We start from the raw sequence: 23,158 nt of genomic DNA, 5'->3' as shown, positions 1-23,158 counted from the left end.
TGGTTTGGTGAGGGGCTTTATTTGGTTCAGGTGGTGGGGAGAGGAAGGTGGGACGGAGCGAGCGGGAACTGGGAACCGTCTTATTTGGACAGGGTCCTCTCGGCCAAATGTTTCTGCTGGCTCTCAGCATGCCTGCAAGGAGACACATGGCAGTGCAATTTGGTTGAAAGAGATTGGCTTTTAGGTCCACAGTTAGTGTTCCACATTAGGGTAACAGTTCTAAGTTAGGTTTAAGGTAAGGTTAGTGTGTCAAATATGGAGTGTGAATAGGCCCCACTTGTCATTACAGTTATTAAAATACATTTGATTCGATTCTTGGGGGGTAACGATTCGAGTATGAGAGTGTTTCACTGGTGTGTGAGAGTGTTTCACTGGTGTGTGTGAGAGTGTTTCACTGGTGTGTGAGAGTGTTTCACTGGTGTGTGAGAGTGTTTCAGTAGTGTGTGAGAGTGTTTCACTGTGTGTGAGAGTGTTTCACTGGTGTGTGAGAGTGTTTCACTGGTGTGTGAGAGTGTTTCACTGGTGTGTGAGAGTGTTTCACTGGTGTGTGAGAGTGTTTCACTGGTGTGTGAGAGTGTTTCAGTAGTGTGTGAGAGTGTTTCACTGGTGTGTGAGAGTGTTTCACTGGTGTGTGAGAGTGTTTCACTGGTGTGTGAGAGTGTTTCACTGGTGTGTGAGAGTGTTTCACTGGTGTGTGAGAGTGTTTCAGTAGTGTGTGAGAGTGTTTCACTGGTGTGTGAGAGTGTTTCACTGGTGTGTGAGAGTGTTTCACTGGTGTGTGAGAGTGTTTCACAGGTGTGTGTGAGAGTGTTTCAGTAGTGTGTGTGAGAGAAAAACATTTCAGTTGTTTATATGAGAGCACTTCAGTAGTGTGTGTGAGAGTGTTTCAGTAGTGTGTACGAGAGTGTTTCAGTAGTGTGTGTGAGAGAAAAACATGTCAGTTTGTTTATGTGAGAGCATTTCAGTAGTGTGTGTGAGTGTTTCAGTAGTGTGTGTGAGAGTGTTTCAGTAGTGTGTATGAGAGTGTTTCAGGTGTGTGTGAGAGTGTTTCAGTAGTGTGTGTGAGAGAAAAACATGTCAGTTGTTTATGTGAGAGCATTTCAGTAGTGTGTGTGAGTGTTTCAGTAGTGTGTGTGAGAGTGTTTCAGTAGTGTGTGTGAGAGAAAAAAATTTCAGTTGTTTATATGAGAGCACTTCAGTAGTGTGTGTGAGAGTGTTTCAGTATGTGTGTACGAGAGTGTTTCAGTAGTGTGTGTGAGAGAAAAACATGTCAGTTGTTTATGTGAGAGCATTTCAGTAGTGTGTGTGAGTGTTTCAGTAGTGTGTGTGAGAGTGTTTCAGTAGTGTGTAGAGAGTGTTTCAGGTGTGTGTGAGAGTGTTTCAGTAGTGTGTGTGAGAGAAAAACATTTCAGTTGTTTATATGAGAGCACTTCAGTAGTGTGTGTGAGAGTGTTTCAGTAGTGTGTACGAGAGTGTTTCAGTAGTGTGTGTGAGAGAAAAACATGTCAGTTGTTTATGTGAGAGCATTTCAGTAGTGTGTGTGAGTGTTTCAGTAGTGTGTGTGAGAGTGTTCAGTAGTGTGTATGAGAGTGTTTCAGGTGTGTGTGAGAGTGTTTCAGTAGTGTGTGTGAGAGAAAAACATTTCAGTTGTTTATATGAGAGCACTTCAGTAGTGTGTGTGAGAGTGTTTCAGTAGTGTGTACGAGAGTGTTTCAGTAGTGTGTGTGAGAGAAAAACATATCAGTTGTTTATGTGAGAGCATTTCAGTAGTGTGTGTGAGAGTGTTTCAGTAGTGTGTATGAGAGTGTTTCAAGTGTGTGTGAGAGTGTTTCAGTAGTGTGTGTGAGAGAAAAACATTTCAGTTGTTTATATGAGAGCACTTCAGTAGTGTGTGTGAGAGTGTTTCAGTAGTGTGTACGAGAGTGTTTCAGTAGTGTGTGTGAGAGAAAAACATGTCAGTTGTTTATGTGAGAGCATTTCAGTAGTGTGTGTGAGTGTTTCAGTAGTGTGTGTGAGAGTGTTTCAGTAGTGTGCATGAGAGTGTTTCAGGTGTGTGTGAGAGTGTTTCAGTAGTGTGTGTGAGAGAAAAACATGTCAGTTGTTTATGTGAGAGCATTTCAGTAGTGTATGTAAGAGGTAATTCTGAATAATGTCCCTAACGGCCCCTCATAACAAATGATCGCAGTTGCGACTCTTGACCCAGTTTGTGGTTTCAGCACACAGAAGCCAAGTTCTAACGTAGAAGAATTACCAAAGATGTATTTCCACGTCTTTTAGTGGCCGGGCGACAGCCATAGCAATGACGTTTGGAGGTAGCGGTGAGTACTGTAATCTACAGTAGAACAAATGTAAAACTACTATATCGGGTGAAAAGAGTGTCAAGTTGACTCTACGGGAATTTGGACTCATGTTATTACTGACAAAAAAAGTTAGTAGGGGATACATAATATTTCAGCATATTTCTGTGCTGCCATAAAATGTGTCCCCCTTCTATTTCCCTCAAATTATGTACTAAAACATCATGTGTTTTATTCTGTAGATACTTAGCATCATCAACAACAACACTTGTGAATTTGGACTCATTTGATTCATTACAAAAAAAGTTACCAGGAGATACATAATATTTCAGCATTTTTCTGTGCTGCCATAAAATGTGTCCCCCCTCTATTACCCTCAAATTATGTACTAAAAAATCATGTGTTTTATTCTGTAGATACTTAGCATTATCAACAACAACAAAACGTGTCAATTTGGACTCATGTTATTATGACAAAAAAAGTTAGTAGGGGATATATAATATTTCTGCGCTACCATAAAATGTATCCCCCGCATTCTATTTTCCTCAAATGATGTACTAACATGATGTGTTTTATTCTGTAGATACTTAGCATCATCAACAACAAAATTTGTGAATTTGGACTCATTTGATTCATTACAAAACAAGTTAGTAAGGGATACATAATATTTCAGCATTATTCTGTGCTGCCATAAAATGTTTCCCCCCATCTATTTCCCTCAAATGATGTACTAACAGCATGAGTTTTATTCTGTAGATACTTAGCATCATCAACAACAACAAAACGTGTCAATTTGGACTCATGTTATTATGACAAAAAAAGTTACGAGGGGGATACATAATATTTCTGCATATTTCTGTGCTACCATAAAATGTATCCCCCGCCCTCTATTTTCATCAAATGATGTACTAACATCATGTGTTTTATTCTGTAAATACTTAGCATCATCAACAACAACACTTGTGACTTTGGACTCATTTGATTCATTACAAAAAAAGTTAGTAAAGGATACATAATATTTCAGCATTATTCTGTGCTGCCATAAAATGTTTCCCCCCTCTATTTCCCTCAAATGATGTACTAACAGCATGAGTTTTATTTTGTAGATACTTAGCATCATCAACAACAACACTTGTGAATTTGGACTCATTTTATTACTCACAAAAAAGTTAGTATGGGATACATAATATTTCAGCATATTTCTGTGCTGCCATAAAATGTGTCCCCCTTCTATTTCCCTCAAATTATGTACTAACATCATGAGTTTTATTCTGTAGATACTTAGCATCATCAACAACAAAACTTGTCAATTTGGACTCATTTGATTAATGACAAAAAAAGTTAGTAGGGGATACATAATATTTCAGCATATTTCTGTGCTGCCATAAAATGTGTCCCCCTTCTATTTCCCTCAAATTATGTACTAACATCATGAGTTTTATTCTGTAGATACTTAGCATCATCAACAACAAAACTTGTCAATTTGGACTCATTTGATTAATGACAAAAAAAGTTAGTAGGGGATACATAATATTTCAGCATATTTCTGTGCTGCCATGAAATGTGTCCCCCCCATCTATTTCCCTCAATTGATGTACTAACATCATGTGTTTTATTCTGTAGATTACTTAGCATCATCAACAACAAAACTTGTGAATTTGGACTCATTTTATTCATTACAAAAAAAGTTAGTAGGGGATACATTATATTTCTGTGCTGCCATAAAATGTGTCCCCCCTCTATTTCCCTCAAATTATGTACTAAAACATCATGTGTTTTATTCTGTAGATACTTAGCATTATCAACAACAACAAAACATGTCAATTTGGACTCATGTTATTATGACAAAAAAAGGTAGTAGGGGATATATAATATTTCAGCATTATTCTGTGCTGCCAGAAAATGTTCCCCCCCTCTATTTCCCTCAAAAGATGTACTACTAACATCATGAGTTTTATTCTGTAGATAGCATCATCAACAACAAAACTTGTCAATTTGGACTCATGTTATTAATTACAAAGTTACTAGGGGATACATAATATTTCAGCATATTTCTGTGCTGCCATAAAATGTGTCCCCCTTCTATTTTCCTCAAATGATGGACTCATGATCATGAGTTTTATTCTGTAGATACTTGGCATCATCATTTCAAACATCAGTATTCAAGGACAACTTTAAAACAAATGTGTATATCAGTGGTGGCGGTTTAACTATGGAATTCTCTTTACAATGAGATCAAAGATTGTAGAAATATATTCCAATTGAAAAAAAAATATAAAGACAGAACAATAAGATCATATGGCAGCTGTAAGTGTATTTATTATTTTACTTATTTTTTGTTTGGTTTTGTATCATTCCATGAGGTGTATATTACTTTTTTTGTTCGGTTTGTACTTCATGAAGTTTTGCACTTGTTTTTTTGTGTGTGTTTTCATTATATTTGGATGTATTTGTTTGGTTTGTATGCTTGTGAATCTGGGCTATCCATTAAGTAAGACTACTTATTATGTAGAAGTGGGCAGGAAATATAAGAGTTTCTTCATCCTGTTCCTTCTCAAGCATAGGTGTGTAAATATGTGTTTAGTTGCTAAAGTTGAATTGTCTATTGATCAAAAATGCACATCAATGAAAGAGATAAATAAAAAAAATAATTAAAAAAAATGAAATCAACAACAACACTTGTCAATTTGGACTCATTTGATTCATTACAAAAAAAATTAGTAGGGGATACATAATATTTCAGCATATTTCTGTGCTGCCATAAAATGTGTCCCCCGCCCTCTATTGTCTTCAATTGATGTACTAACATCATGTGTTTTATTCTGTAGATACTTAGCAAAATTCTGTATCCCTGAAATATTTTGTATACAAAATATTTCAGGGATACAGAATTTTGCACGACACCGCTACCAATTAACCAAAATAAAGGAGGCGTGTTGCAGGTGATGTCAGCGCACAATTGATAACAAGCACAAAAGCTTTTTACTGACTGTCTCCATGGAGACACCTTTTTAATCCAGACGCAAGAAAATGCAGCGTTGCAGGAGTTTTTCTATCGACGCATACAACGGTTCCTTTTGCTGTCTACTGGCTCCCAATCAGCCTTAAGTCATCCAGCGGCTCAAATATGGAATTGTTGGATACGTCTCAAATACATTTTTCCTGACAAGACCAATGAAAAAGTCTATCCATCACAATAATTGCAGCCATCTATGCACATTTGTGCACGGCCCGGTACTTTCTAAAAGTGCAAAAAATAAAGACGCAAACACTTTCAGACTTGATAAAGATTTATAGACTTGATGAATCACATTGCGAGTGCAGACTGAGTACATTTTGCACGTCCTTCTCCCAGTATTGTGGGCGTTCTTCTAATGCAGTGTTTGTCAACCTTTTTTTGAGCCAAGGCACATTTTTTGCATTGAAAAAATGCGGAGACAAACCACCAGCAGAAATCATTAAAAAACGAAACCCGGTTGACAGTAAAAAGTCGCAATTGTTGGATATGAATTCAAACCATAACCAAGCATGCATTAATATAGCTCTTGTCTCAAAGTAGGTGTACTGTCACCACCTGTCACATCACACCCTGACTTATTTGGACTTTTTTGCTGTTTTCCTGTGTGTAGTGTTTTACTTCTTGTCTTGCGCTCCTATTTTGGTGGCTTTTTCTCTTTTTTTGGTATTTTCATGTAGCAGTTTCATGTCTTCCTTTGAGCGATATTTCCCGCATCTACTTTGTTTTAGCAATCAAGAATATTTCAGTTGTTTTTATCCTTCTTTGTGGGGACATTGTTGATTGTCATGTCATGTTCGGATGTACTTTCTGGACGCCGTCTTTGCTCCACAGTAAGTCTTTGCTGTCGTCCAGCATTCTGTTTTTCTTTACTTTGTAGCCAGTTCAGTTTGCATAGCCTTCCCTAAGCTTCAATGCCTTTTCTTAGGGGCACTCACCTTTTGTTTATTTTTGGTTTAAACGTTAGATACCTTTTTACCTGCACACTGCCTCCCGCTGTTTCAACAACACATCATTTGCAGACTATAATTACTGGTTTGCAAAAAATATTTTTAACCCAAATATGCAGTGTTTGAAAAGCACTGTTCTAATGAAGACAAACTCAATGGATTGCTGTCGCCATTTTGCTCTTTTAACAGACGTGTTCTAACAGATTAGCACTTGTTTAAAATTGCAAACCTTTGACTTTTAATGTTAGGTTGATCCTTATTGGTACGCTAACCCCAGTTTCAAACCCTAATTTGAAAAACCTGGACGTAATCATAACTATTAACAGAGTCCAAACCTGACAACTTCACCTAAATTCTTTCCCCTTGTGTGGTTAGGGAACCACACAAGGGGAAACAGACATTATGAAGTCTGGTCGAGATTTATTTTCCTTCTCACCTGGTGAGGTCCTCAATATCGACCAGCATGGCGTCTTGCTCCATGTGGAGCTCATCTCGGACCACCAGCAGCTGTACTAACTCCTCGTTCAGACCTACATGGCACATATAATTATATTAACAAATACAAAAAACTTGAAATAAACACTTTATTAAATACTGAAGCTCTTTATTTATGGTGTACACATTCAGAATGAGTCATAACAACTGCAATACAATAACTAGTAATAACCCTTTTGTAATATAACATCTAATAATTGACTTAAGTCAAATTTTAGTAACACTTTAGTATGGGGAACATATTCTAAGTAACAAAGACTTAATTTAGAGTTATTCGGTTAGGGTTAGGGTTAGAGGGTTAGGGCCATGCAGAATAAGGCATTAATAAGTACTTAATAATGACTAATTAAGAGCCAATATGTTACTAATTTGCATGTTAATAAGCAACTAATTAATGGTAAATATGTTCCCCATACTAAAGTGTTACCAAAATTTTGGATTTCCACATATCTTAAGTGATATTTCAATCAAAGGTAATCAATACAAGGTTACTCCGGTAACCTCAGGTATTGTTCTCTGAGGAACACCAACAAAATCAAATGCTTTGTTGGTAAAACCCCCCACCCAAAAAAAACTCTCATAGTTTTGGACTTGTGTGAAATATTTAATTATTCACTGCAGTCTTTAAAAGGTCAGCCATGAGGAAGGTGACCGTAAAAGCTCGGACCAAAGACGACAGTTACAAACTGACTTTTACATCCACCAAGGTTTTCTGTAGTGTATATGAGAGTAAAGATCACGTACTGTATGTACAGTATGTGTGTGTTTTACTGTACAGTGTGTGTGTGTATGCATTTTCATGTAACTCTACTGTAGATGTTACATAGATCCTGCACGTTAAGGTACAGTCTTGGTCAAAAGTTGACATACACTTGTAAAGAACATCATGTCATGGCTGTCTTGAGTTTCCAATCATTTCTACAACTCTTATATTTTTGTGATAGAGTGATTGGAGCACATACTTGTTGGTCACAAAAAACATTCATGAAGTTTGCTTCTTTTATGAATTTATTATGGGTCTACTGAAAATGTGAGCAAATCTGCTGGGTCAAAAGTATACATACAACAATGTTAATATTTGGTTACATGTCCCTTGGCAAGTTTCACTGCAATAAGATGCTTTTGGTAGCCATCCACAAGCTTCTGCTTGAATTTTTGACCACTCCTCTTGACAAAATTGGTGCGGTTCAGCTAAATGTGTTGGTTTTCTGACATGGACTTGTTTCTTCAGCATTGTCCACACGTTTAAGTCAGGACTTTGGGAAGGCCATTTTAAAACCTTCATTCTAGCCCGATTTAGCCATTCCTTTACCACTTTTGACGTGTGTTTGGGGTCAATTTTTGTTTCATCTGACCACAGAACTTTCCTCCAGAAGGTCTTATCTTTGACCATGTGATGTCAGATGAAACAAAAAGTGAGCTGTTTGGCCACAATACCCAGCAATATGTTTGGAGGAGAAAAGGTGAGGCCTTTAATCCCTGGAACACCACGCCTATCGTCAAGCATGGTGGTGGTAGTATTATGCTCTGGGCCTGTTTTGCATGTTTAGGTCAGGACTTTGGGAAGGTCATTCTAAAACCTTCATTCTAGCCTGATTTAGCCATTCCTTTACCACTTTTGACGTGTGTTTGGGGTCATTGTCCTGTTGGAACACCCAACTGCGCCCAAGGCCCAACCCCCGGGCTGATGATTTTAGGTTGTGCTGAAGAATTTGAAGGTAATCCTCCTTTTTCATTGTCCCATTTAAAGCACCAGTTCCATTGGCAGCAAAACAGTCCCAGAACATAATACTACCACCACCATGGTTGACGGTAGGCCTGGTGTTCCTGGGATTAAAGGCCTCACTTTTTCTCCTCCAAACATATTGCTGCGTATTGTGGCCAAACAGCTCCATTTTTGTTTAATCTGACCACAAAATTTTCCTCCAGAAGGTCTTATCTTTGTCCATGTGATGTCAGAGGAAACAAACGTTTGGCCTGTACTGTTTATATTGTCTTTTTACAGGTTTTAATAACAGCTGGCCAAATAAGGTATCTGGTACAGTTCTCCAATAGTGTGGTAAATATCAGCGTGTGTTTGTGTTCAACTCACTTTCAATCTGGGAGTGCAGATCGTTGACTATAACCTGGAGCTGTCCCAAGGTCATGTCTCTCAGGTCGTTGGGCTTCAGGCTTCTTTTCATCAGACATTCACTGATGTGAGGCATGTGTGGAAGCTGACGGAGAAAGGAAACAACACGTGTGAATTTAAAACGACTCGGTGTCTTTTTCCTGTCAGGAAGTGGAAATCAAACCCATATTAAGTACTGTATATTGAAAAGTATTTCATGTAAACGCTTTCATTTTTCATTTATTCATTAATTTCAGGCAATGACATTAAAAAAAAAAGTAAAAAGTACAAGGTAGACGACACATAATAATATAAATTAATATAATGCAAAAGGTAATGTAAGCATGATGGTCCACTTTTGCCTGAAAGGGAGTGGGAAGAAGATAATTTATTTAATCCCACCCCCAGTTCTCCATTCAGTGATTATTCACATGAGTTCACTGTTACTTTGTTCAAGGATTATAATACAGATGTTGTATCATAGTGGCATTACCACAGGTAACAATAATTATTACACTGTAACAATAATTTGTATCAACAATGTAGGAAGAAGGAATATACCAACAATGGTAATAGACAAAATACCAACAATGGTAATAGACAACATAACAATAATGGTAATAGACAAAATACCAACAATGGTAATAGACAACATAGCAATAATGGTAATAGACAACATAGCAATAATGGTAATAGACAACATAGCAATAATGGTAATAGACAACATAGCAATAATGGTAATAGACAACATAGCAATAATGGTAATAGACAACATAGCAATAATGGTGATAGACAACATAGCAATAATGGTAATAGACAAAATACCAACAATGGTAATAGACAACATAGCAATAATAGTAATAGACAAAATACCAACAATGGTAATAGACAACATAGCAATAATGGTAATAGACAGCATAGTAATAATGGTGATAGACAACATAACAATAATGGTAATAGACAACATAACAATAATAGTAAAAACAACATAGCAATAATGGTAATAGAAAAAATACCAACAATGGTAATGGACAACATACCAACAATGGTAATAGACAACATAGCAATAATGGTAATAGACAACATAGCAATAATGGTAATAGACAACATAGCAATAATAGTAATAGACAAAATACCAACAATGGTAATAGACAACATAGCAATAATGGTAATAGACAGCATAGTAACAATGGTGATAGACAACATAACAATAATGGTAATAGACAACATAACAATAATAGTAAAAACAACATAGCAATAATGGTAATAGAAAAAATACCAACAATGGTAATGGACAACATACCAACAATGGTAATAGACAACATAGCAACAATGGTAATAGACAACATAGCAATAATGGTAATAGACAAAATACCAACAATGGTACTAGACAACATACCAACAATGGTAATAGACAACATAGCAATAATGTTAATAGACAACATAGCAACAATGGTAACAGACAACATAGCAACAATGGTAATATACAACATAGCAACAATGGTAATAGACAACATAGCAATAATGGTAATAGAAAAAATACCAACAATGGTAATAGACAACATAGCAATAATGGTAATAGACAACATACCAACAATGGTAATAGACAACATAGCAATAATGGTAATAGACAAAATACCACCAATGGTAATAGACAACATAGTAATAATGGTGATAAACAACATAGCAATAATGGTAATAGACAACATAACAACAATGGTAATAGACAACATAACAATAATGGTAACAGACAACATACCAACAATGGTAATAGACAGCATAGCAATAATGGTAATAGAAAAAATACCAACAATGGTAATGGACAACATACCAACAATGGTAATAGACAACATAGCAACAATGGTAATAGACAACATAGCAATAATGGTAATAGACAAAATACCAACAATGGTAATATACAACATACCAACAATGGTAATAGACAACATAGCAATAATGGTAATAGACAACATAGCAATAATGGTAATAGACAAAATACCAACAATGGTAATAGACAACATACCAACAATGGTAATAGACAACATAGCAACAATGGTAATAGACAACATAGCAATAATGGTAATAGACAAAATACCAACAATGGTAATAGACAACATACCAACAATGGTAATAGACAACATAGCAATAATGGTAAGGAAACATTGAGCACATGGTAACACTTTGAGACAGAGTACAACGGCAGGTCAAATTAAAGACCCTCGTCTTTATATTTGAACCAGACCCCATGTTTGTATAATAGTTTAAATCGATTAATAGTTTGTGTGTTGTAAGTCCAGTTTGTTCCATAGTTTTACTCCGCATACAGACACACAAAAACATAGTTTTACTCCGCATACAGACACACAAAAACATAGTTTTACTCCGCATACAGACTCACAAAAACATAGTTTTACTCCGCATACAGACTCACAAAAACATAGTTTTACTACGCATACAGACTCACAAAAACATAGTTTTACTCCGCATACAGACTCACAAAAACATCGTTTTACTCCGCATACAGACTCACAAAAACATAGTTTTACTCCGCATACAGACTCACAAAAACATAGTTTTACTCCGCATACAGACTCACAAAAACATAGTTTTACTCCGCATACAGACACACAAAAACATAGTTTTACTCCGCATACAGACTCACAAAAACATAGTTTTACTCCGCATACAGACTCACAAAAACATAGTTTTACTCCGCATACAGACTCACAAAAACATAGGTTTACTCCGCATACAGACACACAAAAACATAGTTTTACTCCGCATACAGACTCACAAAAACATAGTTTTACTCCGCATACAGACTCACAAAAACATAGTTTTACTACGCATACAGACTCACAAAAACATAGTTTTACTCCGCATACAGACTCACAAAAACATAGTTTTACTCCGCATACAGACTCACAAAAACATAGTTTTACTCCGCATACAGACTCACAAAAACATAGTTTTACTCCGCATACAGACTCACAAAAACATAGTTTTACTCCGCATACAGACTCACAAAAACATAGTTTTACTCCGCATACAGACACACAAAAACATAGTTTTACTCCGCATACAGACACACAAAAACATAGTTTTACTCCGCATACAGACACACAAAAACATAGTTTTACTCCGCATACAGACACACAAAAACATAGTTTTACTCCGCATACAGACACACAAAAACATAGTTTTACTCCGCATACAGACACACAAAAACGTTTACAAGTGGTTTGAGCTCTCGGCAATAAAAAATATCCAAAGCCTCTCAAGTTATGAGCCTGCACTCGTCTTATAAAAAAACGTTGTAGATTAGGCGGCAATAATTTGTTAAATGCTTTATATAAGATTATTGATGTATTATACAATGACTATCAAATTAACTGGAAATCGCATATAAAACATGTACAATCTAAGCTGTCAAGAAGCATCTCAGTAATAAATAAAGCAAAGCAGGTTCTGGATCACAAATCACTCCACATTCTTTACTGTTCATTAGTCTTATCATACTTAACCTACTGTGTGGAAGTCTGGGGGAATAATTATAAAAGCTCATTAAACTCAATAACTATACTTCAGAAAAGAGCTGTACGCATCATCATCAAGGTTGGATATCTGGACCATACTCACTCACTATTCTTACAGTCAAAAATATTAAAATTTAATGATATTATTTTGAAACAAACTGCAAAAATAATGTATAAAGCCAAAATAAATAAACTCACAGGAAGCATTCAAAAATTGTTCAGCACACGAGAGGGGGGGTTATAATTTAAGGGGGAATTTAAATTTCAAAATGCTTAGTCATAGAACGACCATTAAAAGTTTTTGTATTTCAATTTGTGGAGTGAAATTATGGAATGGTTTGAATGTGGAGATAAAGCAATGTCCAAACATAGACCAGTTTAAAAGAAGTATAGGTACATGGTATTCCAGAGGTACAGAGATGAAGAAGGGTTTGATATTGGCTTGTTTATGTTACAGAAGAGTGTGGGGCTGCCTATTGAGGCAGTGGTGGCATGATACCATTTCTATGATCACTAGTGGTAATGGTGTGGCTATGTATAAGTGTAGTGTGCATATGTATGTATACATCTATAATTTATGTATATACAAGTTCATTAAGTTTGTACATAGAGTGATCAGGTAGTTCTAGCTCAGAGTAATTTTTGATTTAAAGAAAAGGGGTGGGATTAAATAAGTGTAAACTTCTTCTCACTCCTTTTCAAATATGTAAAAAAAAAAAAAGAAAAAAAAAGAATGCTCATTTGTTTTCATTTTTTTATTCTCCATTGTTTTCATTTTGTTATAATGGCTGTTAAGGATCAGGCTTGCTCTTGTTTTTATGCATATTTGAAATAAAAATATATCAATCAATCAATCAATACACTATATTGCCAAAAGTATTTGGCCCCCTGCCTTTACTCACATCTGAACTTGAAGTGCCATCCCATGGAATTGTCCAAAGTGTTTTGGTATCAAGGAGCATTCAACGTTCCTTTCACTGGAACTAGGGGGCCAAGCCCAACTCCATAAAAACAACCCCACACCATAATTCCTCCTCCACCAAATGTCACACTCGACACAATGCAGCCCGAAATGTAGCGTTCTCCTGGCAACCTCCAAACCCAGACTGGTCAAACAGAATGCCAGATGGAAAAGTGTGATTCATCACTCCAGAGAAGGCATCTCCACTGCTCTAGAGTCCAGTGGAGACGTGCTTTACACCAGTGGTCCCCAACCTTTTCGTAGCTGGGGACCGGTCAACGCTTGAAAATTTGTCCTACGGAGGGGTTGGGGGTAGATGCAGCTGCTCGGCCATGGAAACCCATTCCATGAAGCTCTCTGCGTACTGTACGTGGGCTAATTGGAAGGTCACATGAAGTTTGGAGCCCTGACTGACTGTGCAGAAAGGCTTTGCACTATGCGCTTCAGCATCCACTGACCCCTCTCTGTCAGTTTACGTGGCCTACCACTTGGTGGCTGAGTTGCTGTTGTTCCCAAACTCTTCACTTTTCTTATAATAAAGTTGACTTTGGAATATTTAGGAGCGAGGAAATTTCACGACTGGATTTGTTGCACAGGTGGCATCTTGTGACAGTTCCACGCTGGAAATCACTGAGAGCGGCCAATTCTTTCACAAATGTTTGTAGAAACAGTCTCCATGCCTAAGTGCTTGATTTTATACACCGAGCCAAGTGATTAGGACACCTGATTCTCATCATTTGGATGGGTGGCCAAATACTTTTGGCAATATAGTGTATTTAACAAGATGATCACATTTGAGCAACTTTGATTGCATAAACAGATTATGAGTATGTTCTAAAACTGGACTCTAGAAAGAGGTTCCGCAGCCTCTGTAGCAGAACCTCCAGGTTCTGTAACAGCTTCTTCCCTCAGGCCGTAAGACTCTTGAACGCATCATAATAATCCCCTCAACCCCCCCCCCCCCAAAATGGATTAACTGGCTGGAATATAAAGACAATATAACATACATCCATAAACCTGGATGCATTTGCAAAAGTGCAATATATTTATCTGTACAGTAATCTATTTATTTATATCTGCACCTTATTGCTCTTTTATCCTGCACTACAACCAGCAAATGCAACAAAATGTCGTCCTTATCTGTACTGTTAAATTCTAATTTGAATGACAATTAAAAAGGAAGTCTAAGTTCAACAACATGAACTGCATATGAACCCAGTGACACCGTCATGTTCTAAACCGAGCACTAGAGGGCAGCAATGCTTTTCCTCCAGTTTGCAGCTACACAAAGAAGCAGGTAAGAAAAATACACATGTGGCAATGGAAATATTTATGTGCACTTTTTTTTTTTTTTTTTAACTTTCACTTTGGCAGTTTCTCTTTGTGACAACCAGAGAGGTATATATACAGTATATGTCGAACAATTTAAAAAAAGGCAACGTAATTGTCAATTCTCACTTAAGGCTGTAAGCCTCCTTACACGTCTGTGGAGTTTCTGTCATGAGATGATCATGTCACCAAAAATATGATAGAGCACAATACGACATCAACCAACAATGACTTCATGCCACAGACAGGAACTAAACATGACTCTCTCTCTCTCTCTCTCTCTCTCTCTTATGATAGAGCACAATACGACATCAACCAACAATGACTTCATGCCACAGAGTGGAACTAAACATGACTCTCTCTCTCTCTCTCTCTCTCTCTCTCTCTCTCTCTCTCTCTCTCTCTCTCTCTCTCTCTCTCTCTCTCTCTCTCTCTCAAGTTTGTGGCTTCACTTTATTTTTTTACAGTTTTTTCCATTTGCTTTCACACAATTTTACTGTCTTTTTAAAATATAATTTCATTGGGCGGCATAGCTCGGCCGTGCCAGCAACTTCAGGGTTCCGGGTTCGATTCCCGCTTCCGCCATCCTAGTCATTGCCGTTGTGTCCTTGGGCAAGACACTTTACCCACCTGCTCCCAGTGCCACCCACACTGGTTTAAAAGTAACTTAGGATATTGGGTTTCACTATGTAAAGCGCTATATAAATATAATTCACTTCACTTCAATTTTCTTAATTCCTAGATTATTTGCAAAATGACACACTTCGGTCAAAACATATGCCCATTCATCAAAATAAAGCAAGCGTTTGTAAAAATGCAGACTTCAAATGATTGGAGGGAGTTACCCAGAACAGTGATGAATACAAAACACATTTGTAAAAAAAACCCTATTTTACTATAAGAAATCACACGTTTGGGGCATTTTGCCCGACCTTTTTAGCATATGTGATGAATGATTACTGAAACTTGACAAAATATATTGGCAATGGTCATTGTTTACTTTGAAGTGGGCCTATATGTAAGGACCTAAAGAGATCTGCTTTTAACCAGTGATTAGTTCTGTGTCTTGTAAATGTCCAGTATTATGATTTATTTTACAATATACTGCTTTTATATTTCCTGTATTTTATATTAATTATTTTGAACTGTTTTATATTTTAATATTTTATCCTGTAAAGCAGGGGTGTCAAACTCAAATACAGAGTGGGCCAAAATTTAAAACTGAACAAAGCCGCGGGCCAAGGTTGAACAAATTAACCTTTTAATAGGGACCCAAACAAGTTTTGCATTGAATATTAAACAAGCAAGACTTATATAACTTTATAGTGACATGCAAAATCGAGTTTCAAATAATAATAATAATAATAAAAAAATATCAATGGCATATCGAATACAATTTAAATAAAAATTGAATGCCTCTTTTCTATTTGAAACCTTCTGAGGTAAATATCAACATTAACTTTTTCCACAGGCTAATAAATTAGAAAATAAAATAACAATGGATAAACCAACCATTCAGGACTCAATTTGCAACACACTGATCTAATCTGATGTGCCCAAGCCAGATACCTGACATCTTTTCTGGGATGCTACCACCAAAACCCGCCCCGCGGGCCAAAGTTTGACACCCATGCTGTAAAGCGTCTTTGAGTACTCTGAAAAGTGCTTTACCAAATAAAATGTATTATTATTATTAAAGTAAAAATATCCTGTAATCTTTTCAAGAAGTGCTCAACAATGATGCAGAAAACTGCAAATATGTATTTTGACCACAGTCAGGTAAAGTAACATATCACATTAGTCAACCATGACATGCAGAGCAATTTAAAATCTGAGACAAATAAAAAGGTTTGACAAAAAGAGATGAATAAAAATGACAGCATAGTACAGTATAGGCTGCATGTGCAGACTTAGACAAAAGCCAATCTATGAAAGACCCTACTCAGAAGCCTCAGTTAGGGATTCTAATCATCACCTGCCCGTCTAGCTGGATCAGGCCTTAGTATCTCACATGTGCAAGATGGGAAGGTGTGTGTAAAGCATTGTGTGGAATATGTCACAAAAACTGTGAAGCATAGTCAATGCCTAATATTAGGCAAATCTGCACAGTGGTTTTGTTTACTGTGTGTAGACTTTTGTTAACTGTGTGAAAATGTAAAATTTAGTGTGTAAGCAATTGGAAAAAACTGTAAAAGCATACTGCATGTATTTTTGGTCTAAATGAAGCATTTTACAGCATAAAATGGCTAAATGAACTATAAATATCACTACACCAGTAGTACTGGCCACTATGTGGGTGGTATTTCATGTCTAGAAGGCTCTCATGATGTTAAAAACCGTACTTAGAGGGTCATAAACGGATTGTCTTATGCTTCATAAAAATAATTGATTCGTAGTTAATAATTCCTTCATCGTGGAAATGTATTTACCACAGTCCAAAACCAATTAACAGCGATAAACGAGGGGAGGAGTAACGATTGTGCAATGGTTCACTGACCCTGTTCATTAGTGGGAAGAGATTCCACAGTGGCTGCATGGAAGTCAGCTAAGTGAACCACTACACAATCAGTGACTTCATTCTTTTTGTATACACGGTAACAGTAACACAACACAGTAGCAGTAACTTGGTCATGGGTTCAGTTCAGTCAGTTTCTGTTTGACAACAATTCAGACTAACTATACCTGTTGTATTGTATTGTGTTGTATTGATACTAACGTGATACATGTTGTCCCGATACCAAAATTATTTTGGTACTTTTCAGTACTTTTCTAAATAAAGGTGACCAGGAAAAATTGCAGGGTACATTAAACATATGTTTCTTATTGCAAGTTTGGCCTTAAATAAAATAGTAAACATTCTAGACAACTTGTCTTTTAGTAGTAAGTAAACAAACAAAGACTCCTAATTAGTCTGCTGACATATGCAGTAACATATTGTGTCATTTATCTACCTATTATTTTGTCTACATTATTAAGGACAAGTGGTAGAAAATGAATTATTAATCTACTTGTTCATTTACTGTTAATATCTGCTTACTTTCTCTTTTAACATGTTCTATCTACACTTCTGTTAAAATGTAATAATCACTTATTCTTCTGTTGCTTGGATTGGAAAACATATTAATACCGGTACTTTTCAGAGGCGGTACAGTAGCGAATATGATTCATTAGTATCGCAGTACTATACTAATACCGGTATACCGTACAACCCTAACACTAACTAATATAAAGAAGTATTAGGGTCAAAATAAATAACTAAACTTTACAAAAATGAAGGCATATAATTACAAGAATCACGTAATGTTTTCACAACATTTCATTTGAAATACTACATGAAAAATACAATGAAGTCACAATTTTGCGAGACTATATTTGTAATGTCAGGCAATAACAGTATCATTAGTATGGTATAAAGTGGTATATATGCAGAAAAAAGTTGTAATATTGTAAAATTTAAGTTGTAATTTTACAAGAATAACGTCTTAATATTTCGAGAACCAAGCCATATTTTCATCAGCATTTTCATGAACCGTAATGTTCGAAAAATAATGTTGTAATATACACACGCAAAAAAAGTTTACAATGAAAATTGTACAAATGGATTGTCAAAAATTCATTTGTGGTTTTTAATAAATAAATTATCACTAAATCTCTCAAAAACAAACTATATCCTCTTTGCGAGAAGGGGACTGGAAAAAGAACAGAAGTTAGCGGGACGTATATAAACAGAGTAAATGAACACAAGGTCTTGGGGGTTAAAATAGACGCTCTACTGACTTGGAAACCACATGTGAAAGCAGTACAGTCTAAATTGGCTAAGAGTGTCTCCAGTTTGTGGAAAATGCAGAAATTACTAAGCATCCAGCGCATGTTATACATTTCAGCGTGATAGCTTTGTATTATTGAGGATGCTTTCGAGAGCTGTGGCCTTGATGCATTTTAATATTCTTGGTGTGTTCAGTCAGGAAGTGACGGTGATCCTGTCCGACTGCTGAGCGCTGCTACATTCCTAAACACACAGTCCGTGCTTTGCGATGGATGAATTATGGATGTACCGGCCGAACCTTCCCTGCACTTTTCTGAATAAGTAAAGGCTGGAAACCCACGTGGAAATGCAAAGTGTGTACATAGTGTGTGTGTGTGTGTGTGTGTGTGTGTGTGTGTGTGTGTGTGTGCTACTGGAGAAGCAGCCAGCCGGAAAAAAAACGGATGAAATAATGATGACTTGTATTGCCATTTCCTTCCTCTAAATGTGTGCACAGGAAGGGAGGGGCCCTGTGACATCATCATGACACGGATAGCACCTCTTCAAGTCTTGGTCACAACATTAGGTAAACTATGAACTGGTTAACGTGGACCCCGACTTAAACAAGTTGAAAAACTTATTCGGGTGTTACCATTTACTGGTCAATTGTACGGAATATGTACCGTACTGTGCAATCTACTAATAAAAGTTTCAATCAATCAATCAAACCAGGGAATGATACACAATGGCTGTTTGAAACAGGAAAACACACATTCATTGACAGCTTGTAGTTTGCGCTGTCGCATCATACTGCAACTACGAGCACGACAACGATCATCCGTCAGAGTCTTTCATGACGTCATCTTCCACTCACCAGATCGACCACCGGCGACTTTTTGCGATTCTGTTTCTCCACCTCCACCTGCATCTTGGCCATGGGCTTAGCCATGGCCAGCGCCAGCTTGGCCTCCGCCTGCAGCTTCTTCTGTCGACTCACAAAGTCCATGTCCTCCAGGGACTCGGAGTCCTCCTCCGTGGTGTCCCTGTCCGAGTAGGACGAACTCTGCTTGGACTGCGGCGGTACGACAAAGGGGAAGACAAAAAGAAAGACAAAGAGTGTCATAAATGGATTCTGATAAACCGCATGTCTGCATGAAGTGATGATTTTGGAATTGGCGACAATACCCCATTAGATGGTGCTGTTTGCATTCTTTCCAACATGTACTGTAGCTCCTCATACACTGTCCAGGGCAGTGTTTTTCACCGTGAGATACAGTCTGGTGTGCTGTGGAAGATTATCTAATTTCACCTCCATCCCTCTATTTGGGTCAAAAATATTTTTTGCAAACCAGTAATTATAGTCTGCAAATGATGTGTTGTTGTTGAGTGGTCGGTACTGTCTAGAGCTCGGCAGAGTAACCATGTAATACTCTTCCATATCAGTAGGTGGCAGCCGGTAGCTAATTGCTTTGTAGACGTCGGAAACAGCGGGAGGCAGTGCGCAGGTAAAAAGATATCTAATCGTTAAACCAAAAATAAACAAAAGGTGAGTGCCCCTAAGAAAAGGCATTGAAGCTTAGGGAAGGCTATGCAGAGCGAAACTAAAACTGAACTGGCTACAAAGTAAACAAAAACAGAATGCTGGACGACAGCAAAGACTTACTGTGGAGCAAAGACGGCGTCCACAAAGTACATCCAAACATGACATGACAATCAACAATGTCCCCACAAAGAAGGATTGAAAAAAACTGAAATATTCTTGATTGCTAAAACAAAGGAGATGCAGGGAATATATCTCAAAGGAAGACATGAAACTGCCACAGGAAAATACCAAAAAAAGAGAAAAAGACGCCAAAATAGGAGCGCAAGACAAGAACTAAAGCACTACACACAGGAAAACAGCAAAAAACTCCAAATAAGTCAGGGCGTGATGTGACAGGTGGTGACAGTACACCTACTTTGAGACAAGAGCTATATTGATGCATGCTTGGTTATGCTTTAAAGTCATATCCAACAATTGTGACAACGACTTTTTACTGTCAACTGAGTTTCGTTTTTTAATGTTTACTGCTGGTGGTGTGCCTGCGCATTTTTTCAACGCAAAATATGTGCCTCGGCTCAAAGAAGGTTGAAAAACACTGGTCCAGTGTGTTGTGTTTATGAGGGTTTAGATGTTTATTGTTGCGGGGATTTGCCCGTATTTCTAGAATAGCACTGCCGCAAATGTTGTGATAGTTTTAAAAAGATAAAATAATAATAACTAGGGATGTTTGATAATGGCTTTTTGCCGATATCCGATATTGACCAAACCCTTAATTACAGATACCGATATCAACCGATACCAATACAGTCGTGGAATCAACACATTATTATGCCTAATTTGGACAACTAGGTATGGTGAAGATAAGGTCCTTTTTAAAATAAATAAATAAATAAAATAAGATAAATAAATTAAAAACATTTTCTTGAATAAAAAAGAAAGTAAAACAATATAAAAACAGTTACATAGAAACTAGTAATGAATGAAAATGAGTAAAATGAACTGTTAAAGGTTAGTACTATTAGTGGACCAGCAGCACGCACAATCATGTGTGCTTACGGACTGTATCCCTTGCAGACTGTATTGATATATATTGATATATAATGTAGGAACCAGAATATTAATAACAGAAAGAAAAAACACTTTCGTGTGAATGAGTGTAAATGGGGGAGGGATGTTTTTTTTGGTTGGCGTACTAATGGTAAGTGTATCTTGTGTTTTTTATGTTGATTTGATAAAAAAAAAAAAAAAAAATTAAAAAAACGATACCGATAATAAAAAAAACGATACCGATAATTTCCGATATTACATTTTAAAGCATTTATCGGCCGATAATATCGGCAGGCCAATATTATCGGACATCTCTAATAATAACATACCATAAATCAGACCTGAGCAAATTAAGGCCCGGGGGCCGCATTAAGCTTTTCAATCTGGCCCGCCGGACATTCCAAAATAATTTTTTTAGATTTTTAATATGTAAAGTGTAGCTGCCATTATGATGTGCAGTGATGTTTTCTAATGACCATAGTAATCTAATTAGTTACTATGGTAATCTAATTAGTTACTATGGTCATCTAAGTCACAGCAGCTCAGCCGAGGCACCAAGCAGTGTGGGTGGGGAGCGTTTCCACAGAGTATATCCAGAGCCTGAAATGTGGGTGGTACCTGGTGGTTGTTTGAGCACCCTGCAGCTAGTCCTTGATAGTCCCACTTTAATGCTTCAGTTACGCGCAAGATTGTCACAGGAATGTGGCAAACTTACAGAGGCTCCCAGTAGCCTATAGACCACCATGCTTACCTTTTGTAAAATACCTCAGTAAAATACAAGAGAAGATCAAACATATGTGCATTTAGATGTTAACCAGCTGTCCAGTTTTAAACACCTAAATGCGCTGCAGGACTGCTTGTATCAGAGATTTTAGATGCAATACTCGTTGTTTTTTTCCTGATATCGGATTGATACCAGATATCAACATTGAATTGGGATACCCCTAGTTTCAAACAAAGGAATAAACTAATCTAATGGCGTGTCACATAAAAATGGCCTCAATTATTACACCGCAGCAACTAGAACGCTTATGTCTGGAAAATAATGTGCACGCAACTTGCACTTACTGTAAATTCATCTGGCAGATTGTTGATGTGGTGCTGCTGTTTTGGTTAGCGACAAGAGTTCCAATGACTGTTTAAGGAACAACTGTATTTTATAGGTAAATAGAGAGCATTGATTTCGCTGCAAATTGGTGTATAAAAAAACACGGCTCAAAATTCTTATTTTTTTAGATACTGTGAGATATTCAATATATTCTAGTAAGTAAATGTTTTTTTTATTTTTATTTTTCATAAAACCAGCACTGCTTTTCTACATACAGTAGATCAGTGTTTTTCAGTCGTTTTTGAGCCAAGGCACATTTTTTTAATTGAAAAAATCTTGAGGCACACCACTATCAGAAAACATAAAAAAATGAAACTCAGCACCCAATATTGACAGTAAAAAGTCGTTGTCGCAATTGTTGGATATGGCTTTAAACCATAACCAAGCGGGCATCACTATAGCTCTTGTCTCAATGTATTATCACCACCTGTCACATCACACCCTGACTTATTTTTAGTTTTTTGGTGTTTTCCTGTGTAGTGTTTTAGTTCTTGTCTAACGCTCCTATTTTGTTGTTGATTGTGGGGTTAGTGACCTCACAATACGAAGGTCCTGAGTTCAATCCCGGGCTCGGGATCTTTCTGTGTGGAGTTTGCATGTTCTCCCCGTGACTGCGTGGGTTTCCTCCGGGTACTCTGGCTTCCTCCCACCTCCAAAGACATGCACCTGGGGATAGGTTGATTGGCAACACTAAATGGACCACTCATCTGTGCATCAGTTGGGGACGTCTCTGCGCTGCTGACCTGTCTCCACTCAAGATTATCTCCTGCTGGCCCCACTATGGCCTGGACTCTCACACTATTATGTTAGATCCAGTATGGACTGGAATCCCACTATTATGTTAGATCCACTATGGACTTGACTCTCCCACTATTATGTTAGATCCACTATGGACTGGACTCTCACAATATTATGTTAGATCCACTATGGACTGGACTTTCCCACTATTATGCTAGATCCACTATGGACTGGACTCTCACACTATTATGTTAGATCCACTATGGACTGGACTCTCACACTA

The 23,158-nt window shown here is 37.2% G+C and overlaps 1 protein-coding gene across 5 annotated transcripts in view; it reads right to left on the bottom strand.

Annotated features, from left to right (window-relative positions):
• schip1 (schwannomin interacting protein 1) overlaps positions 1-23,158 on the bottom strand; it is a 938,589-nt gene that overhangs the window by 799 nt on the left and 914,632 nt on the right. For all 5 annotated transcript variants that reach the window (XM_062060223.1, XM_062060220.1, XM_062060222.1 and 2 more), the window contains 4 exons: positions 19,314-19,511; positions 8,851-8,974; positions 6,700-6,793; positions 1-132 (listed from right to left, as the gene is read on the bottom strand). The exon at positions 1-132 is cut by the window's left edge. In XM_062060223.1, the coding sequence (XP_061916207.1) occupies positions 81-132; positions 6,700-6,793; positions 8,851-8,974; positions 19,314-19,511 (468 nt within the window). In that variant the 3' untranslated portion in view covers positions 1-80. The remainder of the gene's footprint in view (positions 133-6,699; positions 6,794-8,850; positions 8,975-19,313; positions 19,512-23,158) is intronic.

Source organism: Entelurus aequoreus, linkage group LG10 (genome assembly GCF_033978785.1).
Source record: "Entelurus aequoreus isolate RoL-2023_Sb linkage group LG10, RoL_Eaeq_v1.1, whole genome shotgun sequence".
Lineage (NCBI taxonomy): Eukaryota > Metazoa > Chordata > Actinopteri > Syngnathiformes > Syngnathidae > Entelurus > Entelurus aequoreus.
The sequence above is the reverse complement of the archived record's forward strand: the minus strand, read 5'-3'. Positions and strand labels throughout refer to the sequence as shown.